Here is a 22,786-nt window from a genome sequence, read left to right on the forward strand (position 1 = left end):
CAAATGAATGATCTGGAAGATGCGAGCGAGCGAAAGCTGCAAGAGGGGGAAGTGGGAAGGCAGGGAGGCATCGAACAAAGCGCGAGGCAGACGACCCAAGGAGCTACAGGAAGCGTACCGAGCAGGGTGGGTTGAGGGCAAAAAAAAAAAAAAAATCTGAAAAATAATTCGTAAGTGGAACGACGGCCGTCGTATAGTAATGCCGTGATGCCGTAGAGATGGTGCCAGATGGCAGCTTGACGATGCTGGCCCAGTCTGAATGGCGGCAGTCAGTTGGCGGGATGATGGATGATGATGAGTTGGAGTGTTTGAGTCGGATCAAGATCGCGTCTGCTTCGTCGAATCGCAGGTCGCAGCTCTGCTGCTGGCCTTGGCGCCTTGCTCCGGCCGTTTGTCTCTTGTGGGTCCCTGTTACGAGCTCTGGTAGGCTGACGCGCAAGGCTGCCAGTCTCCTGGTATGTGGTATCGTTACAACGATAGACTGCAAATTTTTGTGATATTTGCAAGTACCCGTACAGCCGGTCTACAACGTGCGGGATCGGCCAGAGGACGGCTTGGCATATGTACTTGGCGCCAAGAGCAGTGTTCCTAACGGCCGATTGCCGGCGGGGCGGCATCGCAACAAAAAGCACAGGGCAGCGCAAGACGCACCCCACCAAGCCCACCAGAAGCCCACTGTTCCCGCGGGGTCCTAGCCTGGGACGCGGCCAAGCGTGGCCTAGCAGGGATGCTAGTGAATTGCGCAATCGACGCTTGCGGCTCTGACGCATGGTTTTCGGCCAATGAGAGCCATCGATAAGTTTCCTGCTGCTTGTCGTGGGCCATCTTGGCCAGGGCGAGCCGGCCTCGCGCAGCGCGGGACGCCCACTCGCCCACCGGCCGTCCACACACCTCAGTCATCCACACGCCAACCACAGCGTCCACAAGTCCACAGAAGCATGGCCGACTCCATGTCTCCATGTGAGCGCGGTGTTTCTCTCTGCAGACTCGTTCTCTGCTGCGACATGCCCGGCGCCCAGGTTGGCAGGTCCGCGGTTCTCTTTTATCCGGCTCGGCTGGCCCGTACTTCGTAGACCTTCGCCGTTCCCTGTTCCAGTTCCATCCATCCCCAGAAGCCAGAAGCCAGAATCCAGAATTTCGCATTCCATTTTGAACTGGAAGGGATTCCAGTTCCATCCCAGAATTCCTAGCGTCCCGTCTCCAGGGCCCATCTTGCCCTGATCCAGCAGACGTGGTTCCGTTCTGCGTCTTGCAAAGTCCTCGATACATTGCCGTGTGTGTCCTTGACGATTCCGTCTCGAGTCTTGTCTGCCATTGAGGCCCGTTCATTTCGCTCTCCGTTCCGATCCCGCTTCTATCGCAGATCCCATCCCACAGCCAATCCCCCCCCCTTTTTTTTTTTTCATTATATTCCCCTCTCTCTACCCGTACTTACTCCCATGCCCTCCGCCGACATCGCCATGAGCCAAGAAATCCCAAGGCCAAACGCCGCGCGGCCTGGGACATACAAGTACAGTGAGTCATCCCCGCTATCAGCTTGCTCCCTTTGATCGTCCTCTCGTCCCCGAACAGCGCTGAATACCTCAAGAAAGGGTCTCGTCGCAACCGGAGAATCCCTTCGCCAAGCTTATTCCCGACCAGCAGATCGCCATCATCCCTGAGTTCACCCTCGAGTCCGGTGTGACGCTTTACAATGTCCCCGTCGCCTACACCACGAGGGGCACGCTCTCCCCTGAAGCCGACAACTGCATGGTCATCTGCCATGCTTTGACTGGCAGCGCCGATGTGGCCGACTGGTGGGGGCCTCTAATCGGAGGGCCCGGTCGCGCCTTTGATACTACACGCTTCTTTATCGTCTGTATGAACAGTCTGGGGAGCCCGTATGGGACAGCCAGCCCCGTAACTGCCAAGGATGGCGATCCGTCTCGCGGGCGCTATGGCCCTGAATTCCCCTTGACGACGATCCGGGATGACGTTAGGTAAGCAGTCCCGTCGACGGCTATGTTATAGTGACCTTCTAATATCAATATCTATCTAGACTACACAAGCTGCTCCTCGACGACCTAGGCGTCAAGCAGGTGGCCGCTGTGATCGGCGGCTCTCTGGGCGGTATGTTCGTGCTAGAATGGGCCTACTTTGGCAAGGACTACGTGCGGTGTATTGTCCCGATCGCGACATCGAGCCGCCACAGTGCCTGGGGCATCAGCTGGGGCGAAGCCCAGCGCCAATCCATCTACGCCGACCCGAAGTACGAGGACGGCTACTATTCCTTCGACGACCCGCCGACAACTGGCCTGGGTGCCGCGCGCATGGCCGCCCTCCTGACCTACCGCAGCCGTAACAGCTTCGAGGCCCGCTTTGGTCGCAATACACCCGACCCGTCGCGCCGTCAGTTCATCCGCGAGGTTCCCCCGCCGCAGACGCCCGATGAAGCACATTTCCATATCCACAATGACGGCCACAAGTGGAAGCGCTCTCCCAGCCGGCAGAACAGCGTGACAAACGGCAACGCTCCCAACCCCGATCCGCAGTTCCACGGCCCGCAAAGGAACGGCAGTAGCAGCGGCAATGGCGGCTCCCTGACCGGCGGCGCCGTCATGCCCAAGGGCTCAACCTATTTCTCCGCACAATCCTACCTGCGCTACCAAGGCGAGAAGTTCGTCAAGCGTTTTGACAGCAACTGCTACATCGCCATGACCCGCAAGCTGGACACGCACGACGTGAGCCGCGGGCGCGCCCCGACTGTGGCCGAGGCGCTGGCCATGATCGAGCAGCCGACACTGGTGCTGGGCATCGAGAGCGACGGGCTATTCACGTTTGCCGAGCAGGAGGAGTTGGCGGCGCACATCCCGAACGCGCGGCTGGAGCGTATCGACAGCCCCGAGGGGCACGATGCCTTCCTGCTGCAGTTCGAGCAGGTCAACCACTATATCCTCAGCTTCCTGCGCGAGACGCTGCCCGACATCATGGGCAAGGATGCCGAGGGCGTCGTGGAGGAGAGCGTCGGGCAGCTGACTAAGAGTAGCACGTTTGGCGAGGCAGAAGTGGGGGACATTACGGCGTGGTAATTTTTGGTGCTTCCGTCGTCTTCGTCATTCGGCTTTCTGGAATTTTTTTTTTCTTGGGGGGGGGGATCTTTCTTCTCGGTTATTGCTTCGAACATTTTTTGGACGATTGGATTGGCATTCTTCCACTGTTCGCACAATACACCCTTCTCTCGCACTCTCTGCCTCTCTTACCTCTGGTACCCAGGTGCCTTCGGTAATCGCTGACCGTGGTGCCACCCGGCCGCGGGGCACGTTTTTCTCTCCCCTCTCCCTCGCTCGCGCTGTCTGCCCTACACTACCTCACCGCCCGAGGTAATGGAGTGATAGAAGGCTTCGTTCACGTGTCGACGAGTTCGAAGCATTTTTTTTGTCATCTCAAACAAGCCCTTTCCGATCGGAGCTACGTGGCTAGGGGTGGTTATTGGAATTAGGTGACCACTGCATCTTGCACCTCTTTGTCAAATCAAAACGATCCAAATGTAGGAGGATGTTTTTTGGGGGGGGAAGGGTTGTTGGAAAGCAATCAGACGAAAAACCTCGCATTAGCGGCCGGTTTTCCCGTCCTACCCCGGACGAAAAGTGTGTGGTGTGTATGTGTGTGTAATGTGGGGTGATGGAATGAGGCCTGCAGGATAACCCCGCGGAAAGCGTGCTGCTTGGCAAATTACGTGAGGCCTTTCCCAACCCTTCGAAATGGAGCTGAGAGTTGCTTTCGGACAGCCGGGCAGGGCAAGAGACTCTAGAGAGAGTGTGGGTATTTAGTGGACCAAAACTGCTTACCTGGGATATATCAGACGGTTGCGGCTGGAAATATCGATGTCGTCATCGTCCCTGTCGAGTTGGTATCATGAAAAACTGGTTGAGAAGATGAACGGGTTGGATAGCTGCATTCCACTCTGGATGGATGTTTGGAGATGGAAGGGTTCATGGCATTATTTCGTTTCTTTGCCCAGTTTACTTGGCTAGCTTTCCAATGGTTTGTCTTTGGATTAACTTTTTTATTGGTTGTTGCTGGGTTCTTATTGCTTATCATCGAATGCGTTGCTCATTGTTTTTTTTTTTTTTTTTCAATAGAGGATACCTAGGATAGGAAAATCAAAAGTCGCATGTATATACCATCCTATACAATAATGCTCCCTACGTTAAAGTACACATGGCCGTGGACTTTGTGACGGGTGGCATCTTACACAACTCTGTTGGTATATATATCCCTCGCCTGGTCCTAGAGGCGTGATTGGTTACGTTTGGACCAAGGGAGATGATGCTCCAGGTTGCCAGAACTCAGCTTATGCGCAGCTCTGAAGTACATCCTCAAACGAGGAGAGGTAGCCGGCTATGTGCAAGCCATCAGATAGATAACCATTTAGAAGACGTCAACTGCTACCGCCTCGGTGCCTAGGTTGTACAGACGAATCCCGCCTGAGCCATTGGATTCGACGAGGTAGAAACAATGCAAAGTATTTACACACAACGAATAATAGCCCCCGAACTATGGTTAACATCCAGGGCCTGGCATTCCCTGTCCCTGCTGTCCCTTGGTAGTACTCTTTAACTCTCCACCATCCTCTAGCAGGTTCCTCGAACAGCTGGATAATTAAAAGAAAAAAAAAGAAGTTTAAAAATATAACCGCATACGACAAACAAGCATAAAGTGCGCCCTGTACAGCTATCCACACAGACATGCCATCCTTTTCATCAACCATTGCCAATTCCTGATCCCTCTCTCGCTTGTAAACGAAACCCGAAAACACGAGAACAACATATAGTGGTAGTACCATGGTCAAGGAGATGGAGGGAGACGCGCTCACGGCTCCCTCTCAACGAACGGAGCGAAACTCCGTCCCGCGTAGCGCTCCTCGTCCATGGCGTCAGACATAACATCGTCGGGGTCTATGCCGTCATCCATCTCGACGTACCTCGTCTCCTCAATGCGCCGTTTCGTCGGATGCGGCTGCAGATACTGTTGTGGCGGTTGTAACGGCTGCTGGTGACTCTGCTGACCTTGAGCTGACACATTCGTCACAGCAGGCATCGCTGGCGCAGTCGTACTCGTGCTCATCATGACGCCAACATCCCCTCTCGCCCTCAAGATATCTCCATACGCCTGCAGCATATGCTTCGTCTCGTCCCCCAGTGTAACACAAAACCTCTTCAACAGCATATACTGCACTGCCTGCACAGTATCCAGGGCAAACATAGCCATCAAATACGCCGCTACAATCGCCGCGCTGCGATCATTCCCTGTCTCGCAGCACACCAACACCTTCCCCGGTTTCCCCTGCCCTTCATTCTCCACCCTCTCCCTCTCAATCCTCAACATATGCCGATTAATAATCCCCACAACCACATCAAACACCCTAACCAACTCCCTCGCATCACCAACCTCAACCCCCTCCACCTCAACACCCGTCCCTTCCAAAGCCCTCTTGAGCCCTGGCAAACTCACTGCCGCAAACCGCTTATCTCTCGCCGCCAGCACCATGGTGATCCCCTCCCTCTCCATGAAAACCTTATCCCTAACGACACTCGCAGGCCCCAGGTAAACCCAATCCAGAACTTGCTGTGCCTGCCGCCGCGATTCATACACCCAGTTCGTCGATGCATCCTTAGCATACTGCGGCGCCAAGTTACGCGTCACTAGCGCGAGGTCGGCGTGCGAAAGGGGAGTCGGCGTGTACTGCGAGTAGTGCACCGCATTGGGGGACGGCGTGATGGTCATGAGGATGTTGCTGAAGGGAGAGGGGGTGCGGGCGCGGGTGTTGGCATCGCTAGGGTTTGATGATGTGGAGAGGTTGCCGGTGGTGGTGGTGCTGGTAGCGGCTGGGAAGGGGGCGGCTGGGAAGGGGACGGCCGGGACGTGAATGTAAGGGGGAGAAGGGGGCCGGGTTGAGTAAGGGGCTGTGGGGAGGACGCCGGGTCGGAGGGGGGAATGGGCTCTTGTGCGGTCGGAATGTTGGTTGGAGAGCATTTTTGGCAATTATGGTGAGTGTGCAGAATTTTGGGATATGAGGTGTGGTGCTGGCGAAACTTGGAGATGGTTATCGTTGTCGGTTAGTCCGTTGGATGAGATGGACTTTGTTAGGGCTTAAGGCCCGCGAAGCTTGGGAGGACGACTCGGCGAGTTGTATAGATTTGCTTGAACGTGCAGTCGTAAAGCCGCAGTTTTTTTTTAAAAAAAAATTATTATTATTATTATTATTGATGGCCTCTGACTGCGTGCAACGGTGTCGCGTGTCCTCGATGAACGCCAGGTGACCACGGATGACACAGGCAAACTTTATTCTAAGTCGGCTTGTTGGTTGCTGTTTGCTGCTTGCGGTCAACTCGATAGCCGAATCATAGACCGATTTCTTAGCTCGATACTCGTAGTGAGCTTGGCTATGTTTCTCTGCTGCACCACAGAGGGAAATGATACAATGTTGTGATGCAATCTTACACGAGTTTGCGGAAAATCGATGCGGCTTCAGAGTCGGTTGACTAGCCGACGCGAGTCCACGGAAAAATAAAGAGTGAAGAGAAAGAAGAGAAGGGTGAGAGGTGAGCTGGATGAAGTGAAGTCGCGACTGAAGGTAACGGTCCAAGTGTCCCCTGTCTCTCCCCAACAACCAACTGCCTGGGTTCTGCCTGAAGTGGGCCTTGAACCCTAACCCGAACCTTATCGCTGATCCAGCATAAACATCCATCACCCTAAGCCAAGGCGGTTTGAAAAAAGTTAGGAGTAAACCATCCATCCGAAGTCCCAAAAAGGAGGAGGCAGTCATGAATATACTCTAATTTTCTCACTATGCATACCAATTACACTACGCGGCATCAGCCACACTGCTCTCGCGACTCAGCGGCGACGGTACTTCGGGCGTAGCCGACCGAGACTCACGCTCCCGTTCGCCGCGCTCTCGCTGCCGCCCCTTGCTTCCCGGCCCCAGCTTCTTCCTCTTTTTGTTCTCCGACGCGCTGCTCGATGTGCTGCTTCCCCCTTTCTTCTCTCCATCCAGCAATGCCGCCGCGGCTGACCCAGAAGTGCCGCGCGACATGCTGCCCCGACGTATGCTGCCGCTCCGGGCGCGCTTGTGCTCAGCCGCGACAGCTGCGTGGCGTGGGTGTTGGGCTTTCTCAGCCACTGCGGAAGTTTGTGTTGTTGCCGGAGGCCGGTCGGGGATGCGACGCCACGGAAGCCACCACAGCCAGCCGTACTTCTGCTTGCGCAGCTGGCGGTCGCGCTCCTTGAGCTTGGCGCGCAGCCGGGCACGGCGCTCGTTCTCCTTCTCCCAGTACTCTGCGCGGTAGAGCTCCCAATTCTCGCGGAAGGTGGGCGAGAAGGGCTTGGCAAGAAGCAGCAGCTTGACGTAATCGCCTCCAGGTGCTAAATCCTCTTCATGTCCCCCCTTCTCGGCATCCCAGTGACCAACGTTGACGGCCGGGTGTGTGTCCTTATCCAGATTCATCTCGCGGTCGACCTCGCGTACCAATGCCGGGTCAACCCAGCGGTACGAGCTTCCGTTGTCGGAGAACAAACCATATGTCAGAAACCAGCCGATGGTGCTGAGAGCTTCCTTCCACCACGGCTGTCTCAGCAGCACCAGCTTGCAGTTGAATCCTCTCAGACCCCGATTCGACACAGCGAACCAGCGTCGCGGCCAACGAATACCCCGCTCCCAAATACCCGTCACCCACACGAGCAGTGCAGTGACGATGCCAGCGAGGAAGCACATGCGTTCGGCGGTCTCGACGGCCCAGTAGACGGAACCGCCAACACCGCGGCCGTCCTCGCGCGGCGCCAGAAACAGGGCGTAGCCGAAGAAAGCGGTCCACGCCGTTAGCAGCGACAGGAAGAATGTGTGATGTCTGCGACGTGCCCGCAGCTCTAGGTACTGTGCGCGCAGCGAGGCCTCGAGGATCAGCAGGTTGAGGTAGATCATGGACGGCGACGACGGCGTGTGGCTGAGGGGGTCGCCCGGACGGTGTTGCAGGAGCGATTTTCCCTTGAGATTGGTGTTGTTATCACGTTCGTCGTCGCTGCCGCTTGCGCTGGCGGTGCCTGACGACAGGTCGCCTGGCGGCAGCGAGACGGGGGCGCCCTTGACGATGGAGTCGACATCGGCCATTGCTTCGGTCATGATGATGGGTGTGGTGTGTGGGTGAGCCGTGGGCCCCAGACGGGCGCCCTGCGGACGGATCGCGAGAGATTCGGCTCGGAGGGAGAGAAAGAAGGGGGAAAGGGGGGGGGGTGTTTGTCCAGTGTAGACAAATCTGCTGTGACGGTGGTCAAAGGGGGATAAAATCTGAATGGTGGTTCGATGGCGTGAGCCGGGTTAGGTGGCTTGTCTTACTCGTAGCTGTCTCAGCTTCGGGCCTCGTTGCGTCTCGACTCGGCGGGTTCAGGCGGTTATCGGCGTGTTCGAGCCATTCCAAGCTCCGCGCGACTCATGTGCTAGAGCAAAGGTACCTAGCTTGGTTGTTCGCAATGGTAACGCTGAAAGTTCTGGTCTTGCGTTGTTCGTATCAGGGCCGCGTCTCCATTGGGTGGAAACGGGAAGCGGAACGGGAGCTCGAGACGGGACTGGAATTTTGGCCGACTGCCCCAACCCTGAACTCGAACCCAGAACACTGGCTTTGGTCCCACCTACCGTGCTCCAACCCTTACCCTGACGCTGACTTTGGGAGCTGGTAGCTGTCACTACCGCTGTCACCGTCCGCGGCTCTGGATGCTGCCGAATCCGTCCTCTCGTTAACTGCCCGTGACAGCTCCACTGCGGTGCTCGGGCGCCCCACCCCCAGAGTGGCCGCACACAGTGCCGCCAACAGTGTTCAACGGTTAGCAGTCATGTGCTCAGGCTTGGGGTGCCTTAGTGGCTATTAGTGGCTGTCAGCGGTAGTCAGCACCCCCAGATCGGCGGGGATTCAGTGATGCAATGCCTGAATGTCCGCTGGAGACAGGCACATCTTCCCTGCCTGCCCCTGTGACCCGAACACCCGCAACCCGCTCGGTCGTCGGCTGCAGAGCGCAGACGAGTGCAGACGAGGTGCAGCTGGAATATTCTCAAGCTACCGCTAGGACACTTAAGACGGATAGGCAGCCCGTCTGATGTAAGTACCGCATCCCTACTCCCTCAAACCCGTTCCGTCTGAATGCCATTGTCTTCCCCCATCAAAAGGAGCGCCGCTCCCAACGCGCGCTCTGCCTGGTCTCTCTCCCGTCCATCATGGTCATTAAGCCGTGTCCCACAGCGACCACAGCTTTTCTCCTCCCGAAGCGACTCAAGCTCGCGTCTCTCGCGCTAGCAGGTGGCGTCAGCAGTTCTGGAAATAGTAGCCCTGACTCTCGCTCCGTCTCGACCGTGACCGTGACCGCGACAGCGACAGTCGCCTCCGACACGCTCCCTCCAGGCGTCGATCCCCGCCAGCCGATTCTCTTCCCCTCACACATGTCGTCCTCCGAGGCCACGCAGACCGTCCCGCGCCGCAAGGCCTGGTTCCCGCTGGGCTTCAAGGAGGCTGCGCAACAATGGGTGTGTCCTTCACTCTCCAAGGGTCACTTAAGACACTTGCTGACTCCCCTCAGTGGACCTGCGTCAACGCCCGGCAGGCTGAGCGCAATGTGCTCTCGTTCGTGCCCTACATCCGCGAAGCGTCAGCCGAAGCGACCGGCTCTCAGCTGCAAGAGCTCGCCAAGAGCGATCCCTTCGGCCAGCGCGTGTGGCGCTCGTCGCTTGTCTCGCTCTCCGGGAAGGACCGCGCGCTCAACGAACTGGCCATCGAGCGCGTTGGCGAGCAGATTGAGGACACCCTCGTCATGTTGCATGGCTACGGTGCCGGCCTGGGCTTCTTCTACCGCAACTTTGAACCGCTGACCCGGCTGCCCGGCTGGCGGTTGTATGCCTTGGATATGCTCGGCATGGGCAACTCTTCGCGTCCGCCGTTCCGGATTCGGGCTAAGGACCCCAAGGAGAAGATTGCCGAGGCTGAGGCCTGGTTCATCGATGCGCTCGAGGAATGGCGAAAGATCCGTGGGATTGAGAAGTTTACCTTGTTAGGCCACTCGCTAGGCGGCTACCTCGCCGTGTCCTACGCCCTGAAATACCCCGGTCATCTTAACAAGCTTATTCTTGCGTCTCCTGTCGGCATCCCAGAAGACCCCTGGGCCGTCAACTCCGAGGCCCCCGAGCCCGAAGAATCTTCCTTCGTCAACGAGTTCACCCAAGACCAAGAGAGCATCATTTCCGGCCGTTCCTCCAACATCCCGACTCCAACCTCCTCTGATTCCGAGTCTAGTAATTCTATCAAGATTGAAGGTACCATGTCCGCACCTCCTCCAAAACGCCCCATCCCCGGCTGGCTCTCCTTCCTCTGGGATGCCAACGTCTCCCCCTTCAGCCTCGTCCGCCTGGCGGGCCCCCTCGGCCCCCGTTTTGTCTCAGGCTGGACCCACCGCCGCTTCAACCACCTGCCCCCTTCCGAAAAAGAAGCCCTCCATTTGTATTCTTATGCCCTATTCCGCCAAAAAGGCTCCGGCGAGTACGTCCTGCCCTATCTCCTCGCCCCCGGCGCGTACGCCCGTTCCCCCGTGATCCATCGCATCGACAAGGTCGGTCGGCAGGTCATCCAGCCGGCGACGGAGGACCGCCCTGCCGTGCGCGAGACGGGCTTCCCGATCGTGTTCATGTATGGCGAGAATGACTGGATGGATCCGGCGGGCGGGTACGCCGCAGAGGAGAAGATCAAGCAGGCGTGCGTGAAGGCGTTGATGCGTGCGCAGACCGAGGAAGAGAGGGAGAAGGAGAATGGGGGCGCCAAGGTGGTGATTATCAGGCGAGCGGGACATCATTTGTATCTGGATAATCCGGAGGAGTTTAATGAGGCTGTGAGGAGGGAGATGGAGGAGGTTATGGAGGAGAGGAGGAGAAGGCAGAGGAGGGGATGGGAGTGAGTAATAAAAAGATGTTTGAGTAGAGGACAAGTTTTGGGAACTTCCCTCCTTCCCCCCACCCCTCCACCCCTCTTCCTCCGGCTGGCTGGTAGGCATAGCGTGGCGTTGGCAGAGGTTTGACTGTGGTTTATCCAGCATGGCGTTTTCCTGTCTTGATAGTGTGCTTTGACTGTCATGAGAAATGAGTCATGGCTGTCTATGACTTGGACAACGGATGGATGGATGGATGGATGGATGGATGGATGGATGGATGGAGGCATCGTACATAGGCTAGGCAGTTCGGAATGGTTTTTGGTTTCCAACTCACTGATAGGTAATACCGTTACACGGAATTTTATTAAAACTTGCATATTTGTTGACGAAGAGTCGTCAATGTTGTTATCAAGCTGATTCTGATCGTTGGCCCAACGATGAATGTCTTATCTTAACCTATCTTTTTCTATCTGGTCGAGTGATTAGTATGGTCGAGAACAGCAAGGTTGAGGCATCACATCTCTACCGCCACAGGAGTATGCCTGTCTTTGAAAAACTTAAATTGTCCGCACTACAAGAAAGTACAAGCTACTCTAACCGGCCTAGAAGAGGTAAGAGGTAGGGTAGGTAGTTAAAAGCCATATATATATGTGTGAGCTCTAAAAAAAAAAAAAACCGGGTATCAGGGAGAAGGCCAAACAGAGAATAAAACCAGACATATAGTTAAGAAGAATACAAGCAGACCGGATAATAAAAGTATAACATGAGAAGAGAAAGAATGGTCAAGCGTCAACAGAAGTGGATAGGAAATAAAGAAAACTCCTACAGAGGCTCCCCATCAACCGCTCAAATCAGAGAAAAAAAATAAATCATTTAATCGTGTGCCCTTAACACTGTACCCCAGTACAGCACTCCAACAATCTTTAGACCAGCAATCACCACCATAAACCCACCCCTACAACGTCATCCCAAGCAATTACTTCTGCTCCTCAGGCCTCGGCGCAAAAGGGATATGCCCCTTACTTGAGAAAATCGGCAAATTCTCCCTCTTAATCGGCATTGGCTGGGGTTTCGGCGGCAACGAAGCCTGCTGATTAAGCGGCTTGGGCGGCCAGTCAGGAAGCTTATTCCTCTTCGGCTGCCCATCCGTGCCAGGGGAGATAGAGGCACTACAGGCAGGCTCGACGCTGCTGGCTGGCGAGGACGGGACCGTACGCGGGGCGCTTGTGGGAGGGGATGCGAGACCCGGTTCTTGGGTCTGCACCTGGGACGGCTGGTCATGAATGACCTGCTGCTGCTGGTACAGGAAAGACTGGGTCTGCCCCGGTGCGAGGGAGCACGGTGAGAGAGAGAGGGATGGCGTCGGGGAGGGGAGTGGTTGAGCAGGTGGGGCTTGAGCCTGTGGAGTAGATGCTTGCTCCTCCTCCTCCTCTTCCGCAATCGATTCGGAGGCTGGGACATCCATACGCTGGCCTTGAGCTTGGGCAAGCTTCTCGCGGACAAGGCGCTCCCGCTCGCGGGCATCCTTCTGGGCCTTTTGGATGACGGTGATTTTGATTCTCTTCATATCACCGGCGATCTTGTCGACTTCCTCGCCACCGTCTTTCTTATCAGATGTGGTACCGTTAACAGCGGGAGTTTTTTTCACCTTGATTGTTGTCCGAGCAGCCGTCGTGCTTGCAGTAGAATCCTTCTTCAGCGATGCCACCGAAGGTTCTTTCCTCAGTGTGGCCGTTGACCTCGTCTTCTTAACCGTCAGTCCGTTGGAACCTGCGACACTAACACTCCCCGACGACGGTGGCCTGGCAGGTACCTCCGACGACGACGCAACAGCCGATGCCGCACTAAGCCGGCGACTAGTCGCTCTCATCATCTTCCCTGACAAATCTCCTGCCCCAGATACCGTCTGCCTCCTTGACTTGGACTCCACATCACCACCAATAGCATCCTCAGCAACCTTTGGCTTCCTCTCCCGCAAGCCCGTCCGTGTCGGTGCTCGGCCCTCTTCAGGCACAGTCGGCGGCACAGCAGGCTGCGGCGGAGGAGCAAGCGTGCCAAGGGCGATCTGTCTCTCACGGCGCAGCCTCGTCGCTTCAGCATTAAGCTCTTCGGCGGTGCAGCTATTGGTCTGCCGATCAGTCGGGATGAGGAGCTTGCTGAGCTCGTGCGTGGCGATGGTCCAAGGAATGTCTAGGCATGGCGAGGAGGGGGGAAGCGAACGGATTTCGGCGCCGTTGGAAGCAAGACCAGCCGAAGGGAAACGTGGCGGGGCCTTGGCTTTCGCGATAGACGCTTGCGTCGGGGACGAGTATGTCGGCGGGGTGATGTTACGAATGACGCGGGGCTGAGGAGCTGGTGTGGCCACGGTGACCTCGAGACGCTCCAACTCGGCGGCAGACCACCACGAGGGCTCGTACCGACGGGATCCGCGCTCGCTAGCTGAGGAGTCCTTACGTCCTCGCAGCGGCATAGAAGTTGGGACGGGGGTTCCTTGCGGCAACTGCGAGAAATCGACGCTGGCGGGACGAGAACGAGGCTCGTTACTGGCTCCGTCACCGGCCAAGCCGCAGAGATGGGCAAAAACGCCGGAGCAGAGGGCCCGGTCGCTGTAGCCGCCCTCGAGGACGCTGATAATGCGGCCCTCAACGCTGGTGCCCTCCTCAGCGGCGATGCGGACGATGTCGCGGGTAAACTTGGCATAGAAATCCGTGGGCACGTTGACGTTATGGCGCTGCATGCCAGGGTCCTCCCACTGGCTGGCATCAAAGCCGGCTGAGATGAAGATGGCAGCTTTGGAGTTGAGCCCGGCTGCGCGAAGCTTCTCGGTCTGAGCCTTAAGGTAGCCGCGCGCACGCTCAAGTAGAGCAGAATATTTGGTGTTGTAGATGGTCCAGAAGTCGGACTCGGTCTTCCACGGCTCCAAGTGCACATTCCAAACGGTCTGACCGTGCGCGTTGTCGATGCAGATGCTGGCGTTCCTAACCTTCTCCTCATCGCCCGTCTCGCACGGAAACGAATTGATGTCGTGCAAACTGAAGTAGCCGATGGACGTCTTCTTCCACAGCGCCGCGTTCTTAGCGGAATTGATGGTCCGTGTGTTGTGTTGCCAGGCAATAGCCTGTGAGCCGTCACCATGGTGCAGGTCGAAGTCGATGATGGCAGCGTGGGTCAGGCCATGGGCCAGGATAGCATGCATGATGCCGACATGCACGTTGTTGATCCAGCAGAAGCCCGACGGATGTGACGCGGAGCAGTGGTGGCCTGGCGGCCGGATGGCGACGAAAGCACGCTGCGGGCCGTGAGGATTGAAGACGATATCGACAGCATCGCAGACGCCGCCAAGGGCACCTTCCAGAGCGTCCCGAGAGTCCTCACACAGGTACAAATCTCCCTCATGAAATGCCTGCGGCTCTCCAGCGTTCGGGCCGCGGTCCATGTCGGGTCGCTCCAGTTCTTTGCCTCCCGATGCCAGCTTCGTCTCTGCCGTATCACACATATGCCTGAGCTCCTCCATCCACTTGACACCGTGTACGTTTGTCACAACCTGCGAGGTCAGGGGCACTCGACGGAACGACTTCTGGATACGGAACGGAATCGTGGGCAGCGTGGCAGGATCGCTATCGGGGTGAATGGGGAATGCACCATCCTGGTGCCGCTCGCCCAACCGAACGTAAGCAGCGGCGATACCGAGGATGCAGGCCTTGATGCGCTCTGGGCGCTCAACGATGGTGCTGAGGAGCGACTTGGATGCACGGGGGCGCGAGTAGCGATGGCCGTAGCAGGCGTCCTGCAGGATGACGACGGTCTCGACGCGACGAGTCGGCTCGGGCCCATGGTGGATGTCGAGCTCAGCCTTGAAGTGGGCGCTTGCGACGGAATGCGGAGTGGGAATGATGATGGGCTCGGGCGAGATGTCTCTCAACGGCGACGTGCCCGACCGAGATTTGGCCACCGACGAGATATGGGCGATGCTCGCGCGGCGCGACGGGCCGTGGGTAGTTGCCGTGGTTGCAACCGAGTGCAGAGAGGTCATGGACGCTTTCCGTACCAGCGTAGGTGTTCCCGATCGCGAGTGTGGCTCCTTGACGGCAGCTGAAGCGCTGCGAAGGGGGGTTCGCATGGCGCTGCCTGGTCGGGGGGTATTGGGCAGATTTTCGGCGAGGGGATTCATCGCAGCGGAATTGACAGGGCCAGGACGGCCAGGACGAGCGGTCTTCGCAGAGGGAGATGTTTTGTTGATCCTGAGTTTCTCCATGGACTCGGTCAGGTCATTGTGGTGGTCCTGCCTGTCATCCCTGGACGTCGACGTCGCGTGCGCATCGCTGGTACGAGCCATTGTCGACGATCCTTTCGGAGCAGCAATGGGTTTAGATGCAGACGACACCGTGAGTTGTTCCCTAGATTACCTAGTCGTGGTGCTGAGTGGATTGTAGGCAAGCTGGAGCTGATTGTAGCTGGCAGCCAAAGCGACCTCAACGTCGACGAGGCAAATAGGGGGCGGGGTCTTGCATCGACAGCCCGGCGCCAAATCCAATTACGATTTGAAATGGCACTGCAGCTGGAGGCTCTCAATTTAAGGCTTCGGTTGTTGATTCGATTCCGTTTCCCGGCAGCCCTGTATTCCGTATACCGACGTCGACTGCGCGCAACGCTGATGCGAGTAAAAAAATAAAAAAAAATTACAGAATCGGCAAGTAAACAAACACAGATGATCAGATCTCGATGCAACGTGGGGATGAATCGAGCAGCTCCAAGCAACGGCGGGTTCGATCGCGAGCTGTGAGGTCATCAAGCGTCGAGCTTCCTAGGCGCCGTCCAGTCGCTGTCTGCTGTGCCTGTGTTTTGGTGGAACCTGGCTGCAACGGCGCTGCATCCAATGACTTTTGGTGCGGCCGAGGCCTGCGACCCACGGTCTGTGCAGGGATCTGCCTGGACGCACGGATCGCCTGGAGCGCGTCGCGCCCCTCTCTTGGCGTCACTACCTGCCAAGAGCTCATAACGCGTGAGACCCACCGATGCCTGCATATTCACGTGATTTAAGCATGTTGGGGGAGAGTCCACTAAGGCGCGACCACAACCCCGGCACGTTCCGTCTCCCGTGGTTCCTAGCTTTGTGGCTCAACCTCACCCGCAGCTCCCCCACCCCTCAAGTTTCCCAAGTGACGACCTCAACCAGCCACGCCAACTGCTCAACCAAAGTTCGTCACGTTGTCGCCAAGAACAGTAGAACTCAAATCACAATTCTGCAAGCAAGGGCCTGCCCGGCCAATCAATGCCGCTCATGCTACTCAAATCCATGCGTTATTGTAGCTTGCTCTGAGCGTGGCTGAGAAGCATCTCCGCATCCTTCCCCGGATTATGAAACCCCCGCGTTATCGGGCCCTTCTTGTTGGGAAGGTATAGCGAAGTCTCAAAGAGACGGCAATAGTGCAGCAGCCGATGCGTCCTGTTGGCTCTTGCTGCAGCCTAAACGACGTGTCCAGCGGCCTTAGGCTCTTGGTAGCGCGGTTCTACACAAAGAACTTTTTGGAGGGATGGATCGAGGTAACATGCAGCTTTTGCTTCACGTCCTCAGCCGCATTTTGGCCAACCTGATAGTAGTCTGGTCATCAAAGCGTAGCTAGCTATGGGTTGCGCGCCCTTGCTGTGTAGATATAAGTACCTGGGAGCATTTTTCGTAGCTCACGGCTCTTCAGTTCCTCAGAGTCGAGGTTGTCTTGAACGAGGCTCTCTGTTCCCTGTGCTCTCCCACTCTTGGCCCCAAACCATCCTCAAACTCCTTGACAAGAAAGTGACTCCAGTAACAGTCATGGCGCGCGTTTTTTCTGCTCTGGCCTTGGCGCGCATAGCCACTGCCCTCTTGGACGGCCACATCGATGTCGTCGTTCACAAGAACGTTGACATCAAAGTTCCCAAGGTCAACAACAACCCTTTTTCTACGGCTTTACCAAACGTCGCTGCCATACATAACGCCGCTCAGGGCTTAGCCTCGCCAGGGAACCAGGATGAGGGCACCGCAGCCTGCATGGTCGCCCAGAAGGTGATCGACCAATGCTATTCGGCGGGATATCTAGAAGAGGATGTCCCAAGAAGCGTCGCGGAGAGCTGCTTTTGCTGTTATGAGGGACTGCGAGTTTTCCCAGCATATGACATCTGCGCCAACTACCTTGTCGATGAGGGTCTATACGACGGCGTCTATATGTCCGATGTGTACGAGAGTATGTGATCACCTGCCGGTCCAACTTGAGTTCAACGTCTTTTCAGCCTGGCTGACCATCGCTGCTAGTGGCTTCGATCTTTTCGTCGGTATGCATTACGAAGACGAGGTGTACCTCCACCCCGACATCTACTCGGCCGGTCACGACAACTGCCCCAAGAGCCTGCACCTCGATGGTAGAGCTCTACGAGTACTGCAGAGATGTAGAGCTGGCTCACCTATCGACCACCTATTTTACTGACATGGCCAGCTGCTTCTGGTTCGTCTTTAATGTCTTGACAGCGATGTCTCACCATAACTAATCTTCAAAAACAGTTATGATTACTACGGCAACTTCGACACACGTATTCAGGACTGGGCCAGCGCGTGCCTGCCGTGGATCAGGACGGCTGCTCCTAATGATTATAACGGTAAGTTTGCTGTCTTTTCGATCACGGTCACTTTCTATCCCGGACTGGACTCGATCTAACCTGCCTTTTGCCAGCCGTCTCAAACTATCAGACCGCCTGCAGCCGCGTTCCGCCGGCTAGAAACTCTCGCTCGAGCAGCTTTCAGTTTACCGCTGCTGCCTCGCGTCCCACTGACAACGTCGACAATGGTTTTGATGACCCGCCGGCCCCTACGTCCTCGGAGAGCCAACCCACGCCGACCACGCTCTCCGAAACTTCTGCCGAGAATAATTCTAACACCCGCGGCGGAGCCGCAGCTCAGATGGCTCTGCCTGGGTTTGCTACCCTGATTACTGGCCTGCTAGCTGTTCTTTTGTCTGTCTTTTTGTTCTAAGTATGCCTGGTGACTTATCTTGGTGGTTCTATGATGGCTTCCCCGTCCCTCCGGGGCACGTAACTGCATGACTGATGAGCAATTACCTACGATATGATATGAAACATAGGAGCGTAATGTCAGTATGAATTTCAATCTCTTCAGTTAGGGCCCATCTCTCCCCGTGATTGTAAGGACGATCTGAAGGCGCTGATCTGACGAGGCATCTCTGTCCGTGGCAAGAATATGGTGTCCCAATGTTGAAAGTTGGAGTTCCTGTTCCAGTTCAGGAGCCAGCAAACCTAACCGCGCGATTTCTGGTGTTACAACTCCGCGAGGAAGGATCTCAGAGGAGACAGAGAAGTTGGGTAAGGCGGCTTCAAGATGCAGTTTGTTGTGACTCTGCCTTGTGGAACCGTGGAACCGCTGCCAAGTCTGAAGTCTTTGGTGGGGCCGCAGAATTGCGGGGCAGGTTTCACGGCTCCAGTTTGCGCCTGTCGGGACCCTTGAGCCTGTTGACTTTTGACACAGAAGCACTCATCTGGTGGTTGGGTGGGAGATGTGGGCAACGTCACTAAGGATGGCCTCGAACAAGTTTGTAGCTCCTGCGCTCACCTTTGAGCTGGTCGCCAAGTGCTCGGTAAGCCAATTGCCCTGAAATACGGCCGCCTCGACACTAGCTAAACTTGCTTCACGCAGACCACTCGCGCCCGCGCCTCCATCCTGACCCTCCCCCATGGGCCCGTCAATCTGCCCATCTTCATGCCCGTCGCCACCCAGGCATCGCTCAAGGGCCTGACCCCCGAGCAATTGGAGGCTACGGGATGCCGTCTATGCTTGAACAACACTTACCACCTCGGTCTCAAGCCTGGCCAGGAGGTTCTGGACGCTGTCGGCGGCGCTCATAAGCTCCAGGGCTGGAAACACAACCTCCTTACCGATAGCGGCGGGTATATTCCCTCTTCATACCCTCTCCAAAACTTTCTGCTGACTGTCTCAGCTTCCAGATGGTCTCTCTCCTAAAGCTGGCCAACATCACGGAGGAGGGCGTGTGCTTCCTGTCGCCGCACGATGGCACACCCATGATGCTAACCCCCGAGCACTCAATCGCGCTTCAGAATTCGATCGGTTCTGACATCATGATGCAGCTGGACGACGTGCTCGTCACGACGTCGCCCGACAAGGTGCGCATGCGCGAGGCCATGGAGCGCAGCGTGCGCTGGCTGGACCGCTGCATCGCCGCGCACAAAAAGCCGGATCGCCAGAACCTGTTCTGCATCATCCAAGGCGGTCTGGACATCGACATGCGCCGTGAATGCGTGCGTGAGATGCTGAAGCGCGATACCCCTGGTATTGCGATTGGTGGGCTTTCTGGCGGCGAGGCCAAGGATGACTTTTGCAAGGTTGTCGCAGCCTGCACAGAAATGCTTCCCGATTTGAAGCCGCGCTACGTAATGGGCATTGGATACCCGGAAGACCTGGTTGTAAGCGTGGCGCTGGGTGCCGACATGTTTGACTGCGTATGGCCAACACGCACGGCGCGGTTCGGCAACGCCATCACGAAGCATGGCGTGCTGAACATGAAGAAGGAGATCTACGCGACGGACTTTGGTCCGATCGAAGACGGCTGCGGCTGCCCGTGCTGCCGGCCGGCGGACCAGGAGGGCGCCATGGGCATTACGCGGGCTTTTGTCCATCACAATGCCGCGAAGGAGACGGTTGCTGCACACCTGCTGACGATGCACAATGTGTGGTATCAGCTGAATCTGATGCGGGAGGCGCGCGAGGCCATAATCGAGGATCGATTCCCGGCGTTCGTCAGGAAGTTCTTCGCGAACCTGTACCCGGATAAGAGCAATTACCCGTCGTGGGCGGTCGACGCTCTGCGCGGTGTAGGCATAGACTTGATGGAAACATAAACTTTGACCTCATGCCTGATTTCATACCCCTGTTCCCCGATCTACGTTGTAGTGGTGGTGCTCGTGGTCAGAAGGTTACCTGCCCCTGCGAGCGGTCAGGGGCAGCCTTTTTAGCCGGGGAAGTTGGCCAGTCGAGTCAGGGTTAGGGTTGCCCCACAAGGCTGGCATCAACCCGCTGCCAAGACTCAATTGGACCAGATGCTGGCCAACAGCAAGCTCGAATTTTTGCATGCGACTCGCAACACCCGACTTCCCAACGGCGACGATACCGGCGCTCCTGGGCCCAAAGTCACCCTCACACCATGGCGACCAAGAGGGTGTCCCCCGGAGGCGCGCTGCTGCGCGCCTCACGCATGTGGTCCCTGCCGAACCCGATCCCCCCGCCACCGGAGAATTCGACCGGCCCGACTACTTCGGACACGGCCACGCCGCCCTTCCCTACCCATCAGATCATCACGACGCTCAGCGGCGCCCGGAAACAAGGTGACTGGGGTCTCAAGCGGCCCCTGCCGCTGCGGACGACCGTCAAGACGACGCACCCCATGATCCGTGTCAAGGAGATAGACAGCATCGAGATGGTGACCGACTTCTCGTCCGCCACAGACCTCGGCATGACCCTGCGCAAGTTCCAGGAGCTGCACCTGCCCATCACGCTCCGCTTGTCCGACCCCTCCGCCATGACCAACCTCAACCTGCCGCAGCGGTCGGTGTTCGACGACGAGATCGACTTCACTGCCGGCTCGGCCAAGAAGTTGGCTGAGAATCGCGACCAGCGCTGGAAGTTCAACGGGCCCTGGCTTGCCGGCATGACGCAGGGCGAGTTCCAGAAGTGGCTGATCAAGGAGGTGCGGCCGAAGCGGGCAGCCTTCCGCGAGTTCCTTAAGGAGAAGATCGCCAAGGACTTGATGAGCAAGGAGGCTGCGGAGAACTTCGAGAAGGGCGACTTCAGCAAGACCGTCAAGACCATCCGGCCCCAGGACGTCACGGAGGAGCAGTTGACCGACGGCCTACGCAAGTTGCGCCACAACAACCAGGAGCTCTTCGACATGGTCGGCCAGTTCCTCGACCTGGCGCCGCTGGCCCCGCCGAGCACCTCGGCTTCGCTCCTCTCGGCGACGAGCACCACCCGCCTGACTTACCGCGACACCCAGAACCCGTATGCTGAGCACGGCCCGCCGATCACCCACCCGTCGGCCGGTATTTCGTACCTCCGTACATCCATGTATATGGAGAACCATCCAATCTATGGACCCCAGAAGCACCACACCCCCGTGGTGGCACGCATTGTGAGCCCACGGCGCCCGGCGCAGGCTCGCCCGGCTCGCCTGGGCGTGGCGGGCTTCATCGTCAACACGCCCCTGGGCGACACGGCATCGAACCAGAAAACTGCAGCTGCCGCGATCTACGACCGCATCGACCCGGCTGTGGAGGGCGGCGCCAAGACATGGGTGCTCCCTCAGCGGGCGTCGGTCGACTCGAGCGGTCGTATCCAGCTGACTGTGGGTGATGCCAGCGCCGAGGCTGTGCTGATCGCGCAGGAGCTGCTGGGCGACGCCGAGGTGCTCAAGGCGAAGCGCGACGAAGAGCGTACACAAAGCGCCAGCGATATTCGCCGGCGTTACAGTGCTGCCCGGAAGCCGCAGCCCACTATGTCGAGTGCCGGGAGTTATGGGTTGAGACGGTGAGGGGGCTGAGGAGAGGGGAGTGCTGTGCAATTTGGAGAGGCTATGTGTAACAATACCATGTAGACCAATGTGTGCTTTATTCCATGCCTTGATCTCTCTCTCTCTCTCTCTGTGGACAGAAAGGAAGGCTGTTGATGAGTGATGATGAGACTTCCACGATGCCTCAACTGTACAGATATTGGAGACTCTGAACTTGAATTCTTTCTGCTGACTTCTCAGAGCGTCATGAGGATCATTTAGGGCTTAATTGCTTACCATAACCCTCCGACTGTTTCCAACCCAGGCATCACGACTTCAGGAAGTCCAGCACGTGCTGATTATCCTGATGAGGATGGCTGCGCTTGTGGCTTGCGCTCTTGTGGCTGGTAACCTTATCGGACAGATCTCTTGGCGAACAGCTTGGCATGCAGTGCCCTGGGTGGGGAAAATGGGCATAAGAATTTCAGGACCGACGGTCATGCATGTCTTGTCCCTCCAAGCCGAAGGGATCTTTCTATATCCAACAATGGCTCTACCGGCTCCCACGGGGATGGTTTGTCACTAAGACATCCAGCATCTCATCAGAGACAGCGCCATTTTTTGCTGGCAGCATATCGTCATCCCTCTACCTCTCCCACCTTTTGTGTGCCCCTCCATCCCGCTTTTCACATCCGCACGTCCGCCCCACCAAAATTTCGGCTTCACATCCCTGCCATTGACCGCCGCTCTGAGGTTGGGTTGGCCTGTTCGTCCGGCCACGCACACGACCACCGTGGGACAGAGCAGTAGACAAGAGCCATACAAAACAGCTTCTAGACGGATTGTGCCACGAGCTCGGGAATATATCTCATCATATATACCTATCCACCTATCGCTCGGTCTTGGACTGACGAGGTGCGTCTTAGCTGTCTAAGGCTTTACTTACCTAGCTGCCGGTTAGCTTGCAGCCGATTGCTACGCGGCTTGCTGCTGTACGTTCCCGCCCTTTTCACGTGGAAGTGCCTGTCCAGCCTGTCGAGAAATAAAGTTGGTTTTGCGCCCTTCAGCTGTATTGAGTCCTGTCCTTTGTCCAATTTTCAGTTTAGATTGATTGCTAGCCACTGCCTTGTCTACTTGTCGCCTCAGTGACGGCCGTCTGCCTGTCGTTATCTCTCTGTCTCCCCGTCTTGCCACCAACGCTCAATTCGCATCCCCCTTGGTTGCCGTCGCACACCTCGCCGAGCAACCATCATAGTTAAACTCTCCGGTGACACTTCTGACGCTATCTGCAAGCCAATGGT

General features: G+C 56.9%; 7 protein-coding genes across 7 annotated transcripts; 4 read left to right on the forward strand and 3 right to left on the reverse strand.

Moving 5' to 3' along the window:
- Positions 1 to 1,460: 1,460 nt before the first annotated feature.
- CTHT_0038000 (homoserine o-acetyltransferase-like protein) lies at positions 1,461 to 3,068 on the forward strand (the record flags this gene model as incomplete). Its single annotated transcript, XM_006694159.1, has 3 exons — positions 1,461 to 1,515; positions 1,589 to 1,979; positions 2,039 to 3,068. The coding sequence occupies 3 exons, from the start codon at positions 1,461 to 1,463 to the stop codon at positions 3,066 to 3,068; spliced, it is 1,476 nt and encodes a 491-aa protein (XP_006694222.1).
- Positions 3,069 to 4,851: 1,783 nt separating this feature from the next.
- CTHT_0038010 (uncharacterized protein) lies at positions 4,852 to 6,015 on the reverse strand (the record flags this gene model as incomplete). The annotated part of the gene is made up of 1 exon (XM_006694160.1): positions 4,852 to 6,015. One exon carries the CDS (start codon positions 6,013 to 6,015, stop codon positions 4,852 to 4,854), a length of 1,164 nt encoding a protein of 387 aa, XP_006694223.1.
- An 832-nt stretch (positions 6,016 to 6,847) lies between these two features.
- On the reverse strand, positions 6,848 to 8,161 carry CTHT_0038020 (uncharacterized protein; the record flags this gene model as incomplete). Its single annotated transcript, XM_006694161.1, has 1 exon — positions 6,848 to 8,161. The coding sequence occupies one exon, from the start codon at positions 8,159 to 8,161 to the stop codon at positions 6,848 to 6,850; it is 1,314 nt and encodes a 437-aa protein (XP_006694224.1).
- A 1,086-nt stretch (positions 8,162 to 9,247) lies between these two features.
- Positions 9,248 to 10,971, forward strand: CTHT_0038030 (uncharacterized protein; the record flags this gene model as incomplete). The annotated part of the gene is made up of 2 exons (XM_006694162.1): positions 9,248 to 9,553; positions 9,607 to 10,971. 2 exons carry the CDS (start codon positions 9,248 to 9,250, stop codon positions 10,969 to 10,971), a joined length of 1,671 nt encoding a protein of 556 aa, XP_006694225.1.
- Positions 10,972 to 11,920: 949 nt separating this feature from the next.
- On the reverse strand, positions 11,921 to 15,280 carry CTHT_0038040 (histone deacetylase-like protein; the record flags this gene model as incomplete). Its single annotated transcript, XM_006694163.1, has 1 exon — positions 11,921 to 15,280. One exon carries the CDS (start codon positions 15,278 to 15,280, stop codon positions 11,921 to 11,923), a length of 3,360 nt encoding a protein of 1,119 aa, XP_006694226.1.
- Positions 15,281 to 16,753: 1,473 nt separating this feature from the next.
- CTHT_0038050 (queuine tRNA-ribosyltransferase-like protein) lies at positions 16,754 to 19,842 on the forward strand (the record flags this gene model as incomplete). Its single annotated transcript, XM_006694164.1, has 7 exons — positions 16,754 to 17,162; positions 17,231 to 17,420; positions 17,477 to 17,571; positions 17,646 to 17,925; positions 18,455 to 18,563; positions 18,623 to 18,873; positions 18,924 to 19,842. 7 exons carry the CDS (start codon positions 16,754 to 16,756, stop codon positions 19,840 to 19,842), a joined length of 2,253 nt encoding a protein of 750 aa, XP_006694227.1.
- A 302-nt stretch (positions 19,843 to 20,144) lies between these two features.
- Positions 20,145 to 21,527, forward strand: CTHT_0038060 (mitochondrial 37S ribosomal protein bS1m; the record flags this gene model as incomplete). Its single annotated transcript, XM_006694165.1, has 1 exon — positions 20,145 to 21,527. The coding sequence occupies one exon, from the start codon at positions 20,145 to 20,147 to the stop codon at positions 21,525 to 21,527; it is 1,383 nt and encodes a 460-aa protein (XP_006694228.1).
- Positions 21,528 to 22,786: the final 1,259 nt, after the last annotated feature.

Source organism: Thermochaetoides thermophila (genome assembly GCF_000221225.1).
Source record: "Thermochaetoides thermophila DSM 1495 unplaced genomic scaffold scf7180000011816, whole genome shotgun sequence".
Lineage (NCBI taxonomy): Eukaryota > Fungi > Ascomycota > Sordariomycetes > Sordariales > Chaetomiaceae > Thermochaetoides > Thermochaetoides thermophila.